At 47.3% G+C, this 14700-nt stretch overlaps 1 protein-coding gene and 1 non-coding gene across 4 annotated transcripts in view; both read right to left on the bottom strand.

The window, feature by feature from the left end:
- Positions 1-7817, bottom strand: part of Iqgap2 (IQ motif containing GTPase activating protein 2) — a 277678-nt gene extending 269861 nt beyond the window's left edge. For 2 of the 3 annotated variants that reach the window (XM_052743525.1, XM_052743527.1), the window contains exon 1: positions 7534-7817. In XM_052743525.1, coding sequence (XP_052599485.1) covers positions 7534-7579 — 46 coding nt within the window. In that variant the 5' untranslated portion in view covers positions 7580-7817. Of the gene's footprint in view, positions 1-7281; positions 7429-7533 lie in introns of those variants that run through there. The other variant, XM_052743528.1, reaches the window with a different exon arrangement.
- Positions 7818-13539: 5722 nt separating this feature from the next.
- On the bottom strand, positions 13540-13698 carry LOC128113861 (U1 spliceosomal RNA). The gene has a single exon (XR_008219673.1). It is a non-coding gene; the product is annotated as a U1 spliceosomal RNA (small nuclear RNA).
- Positions 13699-14700: the final 1002 nt, after the last annotated feature.

Raw genomic sequence — 14700 nt, 5'->3', positions numbered from 1 at the left:
ACTGGGCAGCCAGTCCACAAAGATGAGATAGTTTTCCTTCTGTGTCACATTTGTTCCCCAGAGGAGAGCTAAGCAACCTCAAAGCCATGCTGAAACAAATTCCACACAATAAACACAAACCTGTGTAGAAGTCAGGGCCTAGGTCGGGACATGGTACATCTGTGCGCTCCAGTAAAACACAACCGGATGGTATAAACAAAGTCTTGTGTAAGGTATCATGTTTGCACTTAGTTAGCAAAAGCCTGCAAGCACAGTGAAGAGAGTAATAATAGAATATTGGGAATGACTTTTCATTCTTCTAATGTCCCAGGGCATCCCCAGCACCTGGAAGGATTATTGAATCTCGGAGACTGAAGGGAGTGAGCCCAGAACTTCTACAGGCTGGGTAAGGCCAGGCATCTGTCTTTTCAGCAAGTTCCCAAATCATGTTCTACTATTGCTACTCCAGCAAGTGTCCTTGGAAAACCACTGCACTGTTAGAGACGCTCCCTTGACAAAGACAGGCCATGGGCAAGATGTGATTGCAAAATGACACTTCATCCTGGCCAAAGACCAAGAAGCAAAGCATGATTATAAAGTCAAAGGAGAATCCAGTTAGATTTGGTACAATCTGCGGGTCTCTTGCTAAAGAGAGTATAACTATTGACAAGTTCCCCAGCCAACTGCCCTGAAGCTGCGTACATGGTCTCAGTCATTCTTCAACCAAACCAGGATGTTGATCAGCAGAAGGCAATGATTACCAGTGGATGTGAGAGGTGAAAACTGCCACAGGTAACACAGAGGATGAGGAAATAAGAAGAGGAAGAAACCCTATCCCCTGATAACCTAGCAATCAAGATCCATGCCCACTCTAACTATTCATGTTTTCCTTACCCATTCTCAGAGAATTCACTTACCTTCAGCAAAGCCATCTAGCAATGCTGCCCATCCTAAAGGGACTCCCAAACCCAGAGGATCTGAACAGAGTGTACCACACACAAACACACACACACACACACACCCCAATCAACCCCATACCTACTCGCTTTTTTACTGGGCTACTCGCTTAAGAACACTTCGTTAAAAAAAAAAAAGTACCTCAAAGCCCAGGAAGATACCTACTACTCAGGCACCTATAAGATACCACAAACTGGGGTGCTGACTGCTGTTCCAGAGGACCCGGGTTCAATTCTCAGCACCCACATGGCAGCTCACAGTTACACAGATCTGTAACTCCAAGATCTGATCCCTCACACAGACACACATGCAGGCAAAACACCAATGCACATAAAGTAAAAATAAATAAATTACACTTTAAAGAGATACCACAAACTGACCTTTACTGCTTGTAAAGGACTCCATATCCCCTTGTAGATATTTCTTTACTCCTCAGCATCCGTCCACCACGAGCATCAACCCTGGCTAACTATCCCACAACGAACACACCAGGACACCTTTCAGTTTTGCTCCTGACCTATCTGAAGGTCTTATTCAAATTCAGAATCCTCAACAAAGACCTTTTATTACTCTGACCCACTGCTTGAGAGTTCTCACTTCCACAGAACTTGAAAATGCACTAAAAAGTGTTATTCCTTATCTCTCGGCCTTCCTTCCTTTTTGTTTTGTTTGTTTGTTTTTGTTTTTCAAGACAGGGTTTCTCTGTGTAACAGTCTGGCTGTCCTGGAACTCGCTTTGTAAATCAGGCTGGCCTCGAACTCACAGAGATCCACCTGCCTCTGCCTCAAGTGCTGGGACTAAAGGTCTGCGCCACCACACCTAGCCTTCCTTCCTTTTCTTTCTTCTGACAGGGTCATATATAGCTCAGGCTGGCCTCCAACTCGTCAGTAGCTAAGGATGGCCTTGAACATCTGTTCTTCCTGCCTTTACCTTCCAAGTGCTGAGATTACAGGGATACCACTTACCTGCTTCATGCATTGCTAGGGATGGAACCAGAGACATCACACATGCCTGACATTCATTCATTCTACCGACTGAGCTATATCCCAGTCCTCAGATTTTCTCCTAAGTTATAACTAGCTATGCCCCCTTCGCCCGCAATGTTTTGTACACAGGAGATAGATGCTCGAGTATTTGAAATAACTACAATTTGTTTAGCCCTGTGATCCAGGAACTACACATGCATCAGGTCTAGAGCTCTGTAATTAACACACACCTCTGAAGGGGCTGGAGGAGACACTAAGGCCACTCAGGCAGGGATGAAGGCAGAATTGAGACCCAAATCGATTCAGCTTTGGGGCGCTTGTCATTTCCTTCACACTAGGCTGCCTCTGAAGAGGGAGAGCTAAGATCGAGCAATGAGGTGAGAGCAGAAGCTCACTGGTCGGCTACCCCACCGCAAATTCTTCTCCTCAAACCCAGACTTCAAGGGACGGATGGTATATGAAATAAAATGCATTTTACAAATTATCCTATTTAGAGTCATTGGTGCGTGCCACTACATTACTGTGGAAAAGCCTTCTTTTCACATCGGGGGCCCCAGAGCCTGATGGAATGTCTTTATCTATACACAGAACCCTTTGACAAGCCTGGGTGTACTCTATGAATATAAGTCCATGAGTTGCCTATGCTTTTTCCTAGGAAAAAAGAAAGCATAGAAATGGACCGCAAGAATGCAGCACATTATTTTTAATAGCACCCCGTCCAGATGACTGTAGGTTTCTGGACTTGGATGAAATCATGACCAACAGCTGAAAGAGAAAGGAATCACCCCTACACACACACACACACACACACACACACACACAAAACTCAGGTGTGGCATCTTGGCAAATGGTGGATGAGGAAAGACTCCAGGGTCTAGCCATGTGGCTTCAAGTTGTCCTTGTCACCAAGTAGCTGTGTGGCCTGACACAGTATCATGGATTTCAGCTTCTGTGACAATTTTCGATACTACTGTCTCCCAATCCCCGAAAAGTAATAATGATCAGATAGGCACAGCAACATGTTTTTTAAAAGCACCCAGGCTTGGTTAGGTCACACGCCTTAATTCCATAGCCCCTGGTAATTGCCTGCTCTGGAACTGAGTGACCTTTGCTTCTCCATTGGTTACGCTAAAGCCTGAGCAAGCATTAGTGCTGTTTGCATAGGAGCCTTGAACCAAAGGAGGCTGTTGTAAAGGTTAGGGAGGGCTGGGGTATAGACCAGTGGAAGAGCATAGACAAGGCCTGGGGTTTGGTTCCCAGCACCATTCACACAGAAGCAGCTTGTAGAGTAGTTGGGGGAGGGGCAACTGCAAACGAACAGTTCCCTAGAGAAAAAAGGTTAGCTGACGCCCCAAATACCATGAACTTTGAAAACTAACTTGGTATTACAAGCTTAAACTCTCCCAAACAAGCCATTCAGCATGTGTAATTAAAGTTAAAAGCATACTAAAATAACACTTTAGCTGTTGACCTTCGGGAACTCAACCAAAACACGAGAGCATAACGGACCAGCTCGGCTTTCTGTCTGTGGAGACAGCGCCACAAGGCAGCATCGCACACATTCTCCTACCTCTCAGGCGAAAGTGCAGAGTGAGTTAGAGCTGAGCTACATGCCATAGAGCCACACAGCAGTGTGGGCGACTTCAGAACTTACATTTCTCCACGTCAGATGGGTAAATGTAAAGCATTAGCTTCATTAACCACTTCAATAGTCCAGTTTCCAGGAGACTTAGAAGCCACACCATCCAGACAGACTTCAAACAAGAGCGTTGCTGAAAAAGACATTATCAGCTAAGCTTTTCAACGAGAGAGAGAGAGGGAGGGAGAGAGAGAGAGAGAGAGAGAGAGAGAGAGAGAGAGAGAGAGAGAGATTTATGATGCCCTTGGGTGTGTATGTACATAGGTTGCACGCACATGCCAATCTCGGGTCCAGCTCCTTAGAAGCTATCCACCTGGTTATTTGAGACGGGGTATCTCACTGGGACCTGGGGCTCGCTGATTAAGACAGGCTGCCTCATCAGTGAGCCTCAAGGATCCTCTGTCTCCCCAGCACTGTGAAAAACATCTGGATGTTTTCTTCTTTATTTGACGAGGGCTCTCGGGATAGAAAGCAGATCTTCAAGCTTGCTAGGCAAACACCTCACTGCCTTAGCTATCCACCCTTTATACTGAATTCTTTTCTTTTCTTTTCTTTTTTAAAGACATTGCTATGTAGTTCAGACTAGCCTTGAATTCTTCACATATCCCAAAGCTGACCTCAAAATCATAATCATCCTGCCTTAGCCTTGGGTATTGGAATTACAAGCTTGTTATCACCACATCTGATTGATGGTTCCCTTTCTAGAGGGAGTAAACAAGGACAGCTTGGTCACTGGTGTTTTTACAATGTAACTCATGAGAAGGGCCTGTGTTTGTCAGAGTGGAAGTCCATCACTCTGGTCATAAACACAATCAGTAGTATCAGACCTAGAATGACACTTCAACGTTGATCGGATTGCTAGTGAGGAAGAAACTCACTGGAGACAGCAGGGGCCTTTTGCTTTCACTGGCCTTTTTAACTCTCAAGTAATTAATTAGGGTAAAACTTTTGACAGATCATGGTGGCAGCACGTTTTCGGAAGTAACTCAGCAGATACATCATAGTTCATCACAATAGCAGAAAAGTTATTTGTAAATGGTCCCTAAGCATCCGTGTTGTTTAAACAGGTGTCTCTCCCTACGTCTATGTTTGCGTAGAGATGGCTACTACCCTTTTCCTCTTTCTGGTCTTTCCTCAGCATTGCATGCCTGAGACGACAGTTCAGCATTATTCTGTTGGTATCACATCCCAGGACTCTGCAGGCTGCAGGAGAACATGGCCAGGAATAACAGGAATGAAATGGAAATGAACCTATATCGTTTAACTTCAATGCACACCTGTGTCCAAATCAGGACACCCTCAGCGATCTGTCAGCAATCTGAGAAGGCTCACAGCTACCATGGCCAGTCTACTGACAAATCCCTCAAGAACAACTTAGGATGTGGTATTTTACAGACATGTACCCTGGAGGGGAGAGGGGAAGACTTGAGTCAAGCTACTTTAGTTGCCCTGTGTAAGAATTACTGACTGACCGCAAAAACAGTTCCAGGGGGTAGAGAGCAGAAAAGCCCACACTTGAAACAGGTAAAAACAGCTTAATTCAAACCACCGAAAGGTTGTCTTTCAAACAGTTTGACATCAGTCTCAAAGACTTGACATTGTTAGCACCGAGTTGACATCAGAACAAACTATAGGTGCTTTTTTTTTTTTTTTTTTTAAGTCTTGGGGATCCAACCTGTGTTGTAGAGCTGGAAGCCTCCTGAACTGGCCTGCTTACCGAACCACTAAAAACCAGTAAGCAAGACAAAGCATGCCCTATACCACAAGGTGAGGACAGCAAACACTGTTGTCCTCCCTGATGTGGTGTTCAGCCTTGACAAGGGGCCCAGAAAACCAACAACTCATGTACCAAACCAGGCCCTTCTGAATAGACAAAGAGTTCAGTGGTGTCTATCAACACCAAGGCACAGTCTGCTAGACATCCTGTGTGTGTGTGTGTGTGTGTGTGTGTGTGTGTACCTGTGGAGGTCAGATGACAACTTGGAAGAGTCAGCTTTCACCTTCCACCATGTGGGTCCTGGGAATTGAACTCAGGTCATCAGGCTTGGCAGCAAGGACCTTTACTGGCTGAGTCATCCTACCAGCTCTAGATATCATTTTTAAAAACGCATACTGTAAACATATTCTAGACATGAACACGGTATGAAAAGTATTATCTAAATGTATGGTATGACTGACTACTGTATTAAAGCCTTCCTATTTCACAGTGTGGTTAATACATAAGCATATATCCCCTCCCCATTGTGACCATGACAAGCCCTTGACAATCACAGGGAAAGTAAGTCACTCCAACAATGGCACCCCACCCTTCAACGCCAGATTAGTAAAAAAAAAAAAAAAAAAAAAAGTTACAGGGAGATTTCCAAGGAAGGAGGCTCCACAGAGCAGGCTTCAGGCTTGCGAGCTCTTTGCCTCCTTGATTGGTCTTCTAAGACACGCTGAAGCGACAGGCTGATTCAATAAAAAAAAAAAATCAGGCACGGCCTCAGATGCCCATGGAGGGGTTAATGGAAATGTTGCATTCCTGGGCCACATTCATTACCTCGGCACCGGGCATCGCTAATGAGGGATAACGCGGACCACGTGATGTCAAACCATGTTGTAGTCTGTGCTCACCTAGTTTACAGACTTTATAGTCATCTTACAGCGCGACACAGTGAAACCACCTTATGAGCCAAGAGCTTGTCACGTGAAAGGACTTCCAAAGGCCTGAGGTTGACACTGCAACCACCAGATGAGCACAGGGCTCCTCCTCCAGCCCCGGGAGCTCTCTGTGTGGTTTACCAACTGCAAACTGGCCCAGGCTGCAAAATGCTGGGTCGCGCTGAATGCATTTTCTCACTTTACAGAAGCTGCAGTTGGCTGGCTCCTTCCTGCTGTCACAAGAAGAAAGAAAAAAAAAAAAAAAAAACTACTGGTGTGTGTGTGTGTGTGTGTGTGTGTGTGTGTGTGTGTGTAAATGACTTAGGGAAGTTGGCGACCCTCTTCCAAAAATTTCATCTGTGTTCCTACCAAACACCCCAAACCACATGAACACACTAACTTTAGTGCCGACATCACCACCTTAACCTAAACCTGGTACTTCTACCAAGGCCAGTCCAAGCAAAAGATTAACCCATGGTTCTCGGCCATGGGTTTGCCAACAGGGCCAATCCTGGAGAAAAAGCCAGCTTACTGTTTGTTTTAAAGGAAATACTTCCTAGCACATATTTAGGACTCTGAACTCTGCACACGGGGCCACGTGGTTGGTGATAATCTGGCTCCCTCTTGTTAGTCAAAGCCACCTCTTTTCGCGGGCAGCCCGCGGCCGAGTAACCGACACCACCACCTTCAAGTCAGACAGGCTCGGAGTCCTTCCTCATAGAAATCCTCCCGCGCTGGGGATCGGGGGCGGGGAGAGCCGCCAGGAAAGTGGCTGGGGGCGGGACGTGTCCCTGTGGGCTTTGGCTGGAAGGGCCTCACACCTGTGGGGCCCAAAGTGGCTCTAGCTGCTCAGGTGAGGCCCAAAAGAGGCTGGGAGGAGGAGAAGCCTGCCCTTCCAGGAAAGTGCCTTCACCTCTCGCAGAGCGCGCAGGCACAGTACTCGCGGTGCCCACCTGTAGCCACAGCAAACAAACTTTCCACCCCTTAAGGGTGGGAAGCATCAGACTCTCCCCCCCCCCCCGCTACGCCACCCCCTGGCCCGAGCTGGCAGCGCCTGGAGCTAGGCGGGCTCCTCACCTGACACCCCTAAACCACAACCTGGTCTGCGCCCGCGCCGCTGAGGCTTGCGGGGTGGAGGGACGAGACTGGAAGCTGCGGTTAGGAATTTGGAGGACAGGGGCGGAAATCGGCGCTCTGCTCCTTTGCAATTCCACTTCCCAACTTTGCCAGCCGCTGCCCTCCGCGGCGCGCACCCGGCCCCCTCGGCCTCCCCAACGCCGTCCCAGGGAGAGGGGTGCCCCCAAGATCAGCGGGAGCCCGCGCACTCACAGCCGTAGCGGGGACGTTGCAGCGACGGCAACTCTTCGTGCGGCATCCTGCGCTGCTCCGGGGGCCCCCCTGGGGCGCGCCCCCCGTGGTTCCCCTCGCTGGCCAGGCTCGCGGGCTCTGCGCCCCGCGGGCGCGCTCCGATCCCGCCTCCGGCTGCTCTCGCCCGGCTTCTCCGAGCTGGCCGACTCGCTCCCTCGGTGCTCCTTCGCCCTCGCCCGAGGCGGCCGCGTCTCGCTGACACCGGGGCAAAAGTGAACTCTCTCCTCCCTCGCTCGCCAGCCCGCCCGCCCGCCCGCGGGCCGCGCCGCCTCCCCCAGCAGGTTTCCTTTCTCCTCCCGCCCGGCCCCGTTATTCTCCGCGGTGGGAGCGCGCCGCCGAGCAGCGACCCCTACTGGACGCCCAGCGCAGCGCCGGGGAACGAGGACCCGCCTCCCGGGAGAGGAAGGGGCTGAGAGGCATCCTAGCCCCCTGCCGCTGGGACCCAGCGCACAGCTGGAGGGCGCCTTGGAGCGTCGGGAGGGTGGAAGTGAACCGTCGCGGGGAAGAGCAAGAAAAACCACAGAAGACCACAAGCACCCTGTTCGCCTGGGTGTTGCTCAGTGACTGGAGGACATACACTGCAGTTCCTTTCCCTCTACGGAGATTGCCGGGGGACACCACCTCGAGGCCCCGCCCGCTTTCGGATGTGGGGGTTTAAACTAAAGTTGCTTGTGTCTTTTGGTCTATGGGACACAGGATTGCCCTTTCTTGACAAAAAAAAAAAAAAACCGGTAAGGGTGAGCTCGTGCACATGCTGGAGCGGCAAGATAAACAGTCTCCCAACAACACTCAGAACACAACTGTCAGTCATCCGCCCCATCCCCTCGGCCAGCCCGCCCCAATGTGCAAAACTGTCGCTCAGGCCCAGCCGGGGTCGCACAACCACAAACCCCTTTCCGGCTCAGCGTTTGAGACAGAAACCACAAGTGGCTGTTTTTAAAAGCTGGAGTTTCGTGCGGTCGATTGGAGCCTGGAGGAATGCGGAGCCCCTCTAAACCTGGGCTCTCGCCTTTTCACAAATGTGGGGCGTGTGGGTGATCACGTGACTGGAAAAAAATAATCGAAAGAGATGATTTAGCTGAAGAATGGTGGCCTAGCGACGCTAGTCACCTTTAATTAAGCAAAGCCACAGAGAGCGGCCAGCCGTTTTCCAGGAGATACAGAGAACTCTGGAAACTTGAAATTCAGAGTCTTGGGCCCCACCCTCAGTTTCCAATTCAGTCGGTCTGGGTTGAGGCTCATGAACTTGCATTTCTCACAAGCCACCGGTGAGAACCCGCTTATGCGTTTGATGGACCCCTAAAGAGTTTAGATTGGACTTGGATCTCATTGGATGAGGACTGGAGGATTCCCCCCCCGCCCCCCCCCCCCCCCCCCCCCGGAGACATTGTATTCTCACCTGGTTGGAATGTGATGACAAAGATTTTTCCTCCCTCAAAAAGTAAATGACTCTAATGCTAAAGGCAACTCAGAGAAGGAAATGGTCACAGTTTGAAGCAGAGACCGTGTCAGTGATGCCCATCCAGAGGCCAGACGGTTAACCTGGGTTCTTCCATGTCTCAAGAGATGCCATGTTGATCTCTAACATGCAGTCTTTTCTGTATATCAACCATGAACTCCTCATGCACCAGTTTTGAGTATGAACACAGGATTTAGGGCCTCAAGAAGTACATAGTCTTTGTACTTAGAGGTGGGGCGAAATTATTGTAAACCACAATGGTCTGAGAAGATGATAAAGTGTGGCGTGGCGTCAGGCAGAATCTGAAGAATAGGCCAAGAGTTGGGTGGAGACTATCCTTTCCTAAGAGACACGCAAGGGCGGGAGACAATGGGCTGGATCCTGAGGTCAGGTTGGGGAGGAGCTGGGAAGCTGTGACTAGCCTGTAGAGGATTTTCTGAATGTCAGACCAAGAACTCTGAATATGACCATTGAAGAACCTGTGAGAGCTCGTTAAGGCTTGCCAGGGTGGTTTTGTTCTTTGTTTAATTTTGAGACAAGATCTTGCCCTGACCCCAAGCTAGTCCTCCAACTCATGATCCCGATCCCACAGCCTCAACCTCCCAAGTGCTGAGACTGCATACGAGGGCCGCCACAACCACCCAGCACTTCTTGGTTTTGAGCGTGAGAATGGCAGAATGTTCTGGAGTTGAGGAAAGGTGAAGAATTCTGGAGCAGGTTATAAAATGTATTAGAGTAAGCAAGGTGGAGATGTTGACATTGAATGGAGGGGCTATTGCAGATGTTAAGAAAGAGGAGCTTCTGTGAAGTTAACCTCAGTAAGCAGGCCAATCAGCTACTTTCGTACAGATAGGGAGAGACTTCAGCACTCACAGAGCAGATGTTGTGGAATATTAAAGATGTGTTACATGTGTTTATGCTGTGAAACATTTGTTTAATGGTGCAAAGATGTGCTGCATTCTTTCATGTTGCATTTGTTTAACTCTGTGAAGCTGTGTTACTGTGCCTGTCTAAAACACCTGATTGGTCTAATAAAGAGCTGAATGGTCAATAGCAAGGCAGGAGAAAGGATAGGCGGGGCTGGCAGGCAGAGAGGATAAGTAAGAGAGAGAACAAGAGAGATCATGGGCGAAGGGGAGCAGAAGGAGAAGGAGAGGACTCCAGGGACCAGCCACTCAGCCATAGAGCAAGCCACAGAGTAAAAAGTAAAGAAAGGTATACAGAAAGGTAAAAGCCCAGAGACAAAAGCTAGATGGGATAATTTAAGTTAAGAAAAGCTGGCTAGAAACAAGCCAAGCTAAGGCCAGGCATTCATAAATAAGAATAAGACTCTGTGTATTTATTTGGGAGCTGGGTGGTGGGTTCCCAAAGAGTAAGTGAGAGAGAGAGAGAGAGAGAGAGAGAGAGAGAGAGAGAGAGAGAGAGAGAGAAAAGCACATAGGTAGGCTGGGTAGAGTGAAATCCACTGCTGGTAGAATGTAAACACCAAGATGGAAGTGGTAAGATTGTAGTGCTAAGTTCACTGGCTGCTGGCCGATGAGCTCTCTGGAGGATCTGGGGCTGTGACAGCTGATGCCACCGTGAGACCCGAACGCAAAGAAGGAGTTCTAAGGCAGTGCTCCTGTCTTGCCAGTGGCTGAAGCCAGTCTCTGTCATGTCCGTCTGCACTGTGCCATCTCACAATCACCACACAAACCTCTCAGGAGAGAGGCTCACCTGCAGAATGTCGGACATTTGTTTGTAGGGTCTGACGTCAGAGTCACATAGATAACATGGCAACATGTCAATTTCCTGCATCTTCCGCTGTGAGAATAGTGAAAACAAAACAAAAACCAACCAACCAAACAAACAAAAAAACTATGAGGCCAGATCGTGGGGAGAAAATGCTTCCTGGCTTTTGTTTTGTTTTAGATTTCCTTTTCTAAAAACACATATTTATTTAACACATATGTGTGTGCACATGGGCATTTGTGTGCCATGGTGCAGGTGTGGAGGTCAGAGGACAATTTGGTGACATTGGTTCCACCATGTGGCTACTGGGCGTTGAACTCAGAATGTCAGGCTTGGCAGCAAGTGCCTTTACCCACTGAGCCCTCTTACTAGACTCCAAGACACTTTCTATAATAAGGCAAGAGAGTTCTTTCTTTGATGCAATAATAAAAATGGCATTGAAGAACTGCTAACCATTGCCATCATCACTGTTATGATTATAATTATTATTTGAGACATGACCTTACTATGTAGCTCAGGTCAATGTTTGGCTTTTGATCCTCCTGCCTCAGCCTCCCAAAGGCTGAGATTATAGGTGTGTGACACTACAGCCAACTCTAACCAATTTTTGGGAAAAAAAAATTGGTATTGTGAGGGGGCTGAATTTTTTGTTGCTGTTATTGTTGTTATTCTGTTTTAAACTGTATTTTACAACCAGCTCTTCTGTTTAAAAGTTGAAATGAGAATGAAAAAAATGCTTGGAAATGTTTTCAATTTTTTTTTTTTAATTACGGTACTAGAGCTTGAAAGTAAGGCCTCCCCTCAGCCAGGGAAGCCCCTATCACAGAGCCATACCCCAGCCCTCTTTTAAATTTTTCACTTTGAGACAGGGTCTCATTGCTTTTTCTCATAGTTCAGCCTAGCCTTGCCCTCTACAGGGCAGCCCTTGAATTTGTAATGCCCTCCCTAGTCTCCCAGCAGGGCTGGCCTTGTGTTTTGTTTTCCTTTATAGGATCTTGGTATAGACTGGGGATAGCCTCAGACTCTCCATCCTTCTTCAGTCTAGGAAAACCTGCAACTTAAAAAATAGCCGTAAGAAATTGTTTATATCAAAAGGAGACAAAAACGCCTTTAATCCCAGCACTCGGGAGGCAGAGCCAGGCGGATCTCTGTGAGTTCGAGGCCAGCCTGGGCTACCAAGTGAGTTGCAGGAAAAGGCTCAAAGCTACACAGAGAAACCCTGTCTCGAAAAACCAAAAAAAAAAAAAAAAAAAGGAGACAAAAGTATGCTTGTGTCAAAATTTTAAGACTTTAACATCTGTTCACTTTAAAGATAATTTAAGGACTGGAGAGATGGCTAAGCAGTTAAGGACACAGCTCTTACAGAGGACCCAGGCTCAGTGCCTAGCACCTACATTGCAGCTAAGAACATTCTGTAGCTCCAGTTCCTAGGGATCTGACGCCCTCTTCTGACTTTCTCAGGCACTACACACATGTGGTGTATAGGCTTACATGCAGACAAAACACCCATACACGTAAGATAAACATAAACAAAACTTTTAGAAACATGATTTGATTTTCCAATAAGATAGCATTATTGGTCCTTTGAACGAGTCTATCCAAAACAGTGGCTTATTGATACCTTTAAGCATGAGACATGAAAAAAATGTTAAAAGACAACCAAGGCTTTTTCAAAGGATGTGCAGACTTGGGGTTGTTAATGTTTTCTAGTTTGTCCCCTGTTTCAGAAACAGAAGGATTGCAAGAAGAAACCAGAGCTAAACTTTACTGCAATGGAGACTTCTCTATCCAAAAAGGGAAACTGTTACAGCTCCACATCAGATTAGAAGAAAACAGAATCAGAAATGAAAGAAACAGTTGGTATTTCTGCTCTACAAAACAAAAGTGGGGGTTGAGCTACTGGGAGAAAGAAAATGGCAGAAGTGGATTCCCATTATTATTGTTTTACAGACAGGGAAACTTAGGCACAGTTTTAGTGCAAGAACAGTGCCTAATTCCACTTCCTGCTTCTTGGGGGGTCTCTGCCTATTGCTTTTCTTATTATATACATTTGTTTGTCTACATATACAATATGGTTTTTGATGAAATCCTTTCCCCCTTCACTAAAGCCTATAATTTTGGACAACTTTCAAAATTTTTGTAAATGTTAGATCAGTAAAGCCTTCCAGCGATCTTCCAATCTTTCCTCCCTCCCCGCTTTGCTTCGAGGATAAAGTTGCAAACAAATCAAAGTTGGAGAGACTGTCTAAACTTGAATTTGAGTGAATTAAAAAAAAAAAACATCTACCATATGATGATGACTTCCCCCACTTCATAGTTTAAGAAAGTGAGAGCCCCAGTAACTCCGAGAAACTAATTCCCAAGGCAGCCTGTGAATGAACAGGCAGGGAGAGCAGCGTTGGTTGCCAGCCCTATCCTTTGATTGTTCATCCCATTGCCTTGAGTCAATTTTCTGACTTACATTCACCACTCAGTATATGTTGGATTATCTGTTGATTATTGGTCACTTTCCTTTAGAACAGGAACTTCTTTATTCTTATTTTATTATTCCAGCAGAGTCTTATGCTTACAGACTGGCCTCCTACTCTATATCTGAGGATGATCGGGAACTTCTAGTCCTCCTGCCTCCACCTCCTGAGTGCTGAAATTACAAGCCTGGGCTACTGCACTCATTAGTGCTGAGGTATGAGGATCAAATCCTGGACTTCTTGTATGCTTGGCAAGCACTCTACCAAATGAGCTACATCCCTAGCCCCTGGAATGGGAACTTTTTCCCCCAGGGGAGAGCACAAACGCAGTCCCCCACTGCAACAAATTAGACAAGTTCCCACATTGGGGGAAACCGAAGAGGTCAGCACATCTGGAGTGCAATGGATAAGCCTCACCCCGGGAAAACCACCTTCTTGATCCTGGTATCTCCCTTGCCAGGTAGGTATGAATAGAAACTTCTTGACAGCTGTGACTTGGCCTAATTCTTTACTGCTAAGCCTAGTATTGCTGGGAGTGTAGTAGCCATTCTGTTATTTCGTTGCAAAATTGAATGCATTAAATTCTTACAGGTATCCTTTCTCCTTCTAGGAATAATTGCCACTTTCTATCCTCTGAGTCTCAAAGGAAATAAATGGTAGGGCTGGATTCACCTGGGGCATGCTTTCCCCAGCACAGAAGCCCATCTCTTGCTTAGTAGACTGATAGTGTGGACTGTAAGTTTCAACATGTTTGCTTCTGCTGAGCACAGACTCCCACCCTGGAGTCACCATTTAGCAGTCATTACAAAGATCTAGGGACCTGGATCCATCCCACTTTGCGTCCAGACTCTAGTTCCCATTATCATTTCAAGGCTAGTCCTTCAAGATTCGTGTTGTCTTCTATGTGTGTGACTGGGGTGTCATCTGAAGGGTGCTTGGGAGGTGAGCCTCCATATATCTAGAAAGATCTGAGGCAAGCTTTCAAAACCATCTGTAGCTTCCTGTTGACTGTAAAGCCAAGTTATCTTGGACTGCTTGGGCTTTGGCAGAAGCAGGTGGCCTTGGCTTTATTTCTCCAGCCTGACTCAATATCCACTCCAGCGGATGGATGAGAGCTTGTATATTTTGAAAGAAGCTTCTCTAGTTACTGTTGGAACATGGTCCATGAATGCAGCTGTGTGAGAAGTCTGAGGACTTGTGAGATAACTCCAAGGTGCCTGTCCTGTCCTGGATCTTGATCTGTAGACCGCCTGGACCTGCCTCCCGAGTGCTGAGATTAAAGGCATGCAACACCGCAACTGGGTGAGGCGAGTCTTTTAACCTCTGTGTTCTCCACAAGGGGGGTTATTCCTGGAATGTGCTTTCATGCCCCTCCCAGGTGTCCTGCAGAGGAGCAGGTTTGCTTCAGATTACCCTTCATCTTACTTTTGTTTTTTAAAAATGTTCCTAGCATGAGTTGTCCTCATGACT

Source organism: Peromyscus californicus, unplaced genomic scaffold (assembly GCF_007827085.1).
Source record: "Peromyscus californicus insignis strain IS unplaced genomic scaffold, ASM782708v3 Scaffold_18__1_contigs__length_77618521, whole genome shotgun sequence".
Lineage (NCBI taxonomy): Eukaryota > Metazoa > Chordata > Mammalia > Rodentia > Cricetidae > Peromyscus > Peromyscus californicus.
The sequence above is the reverse complement of the archived record's forward strand: the minus strand, read 5'-3'. Positions and strand labels throughout refer to the sequence as shown.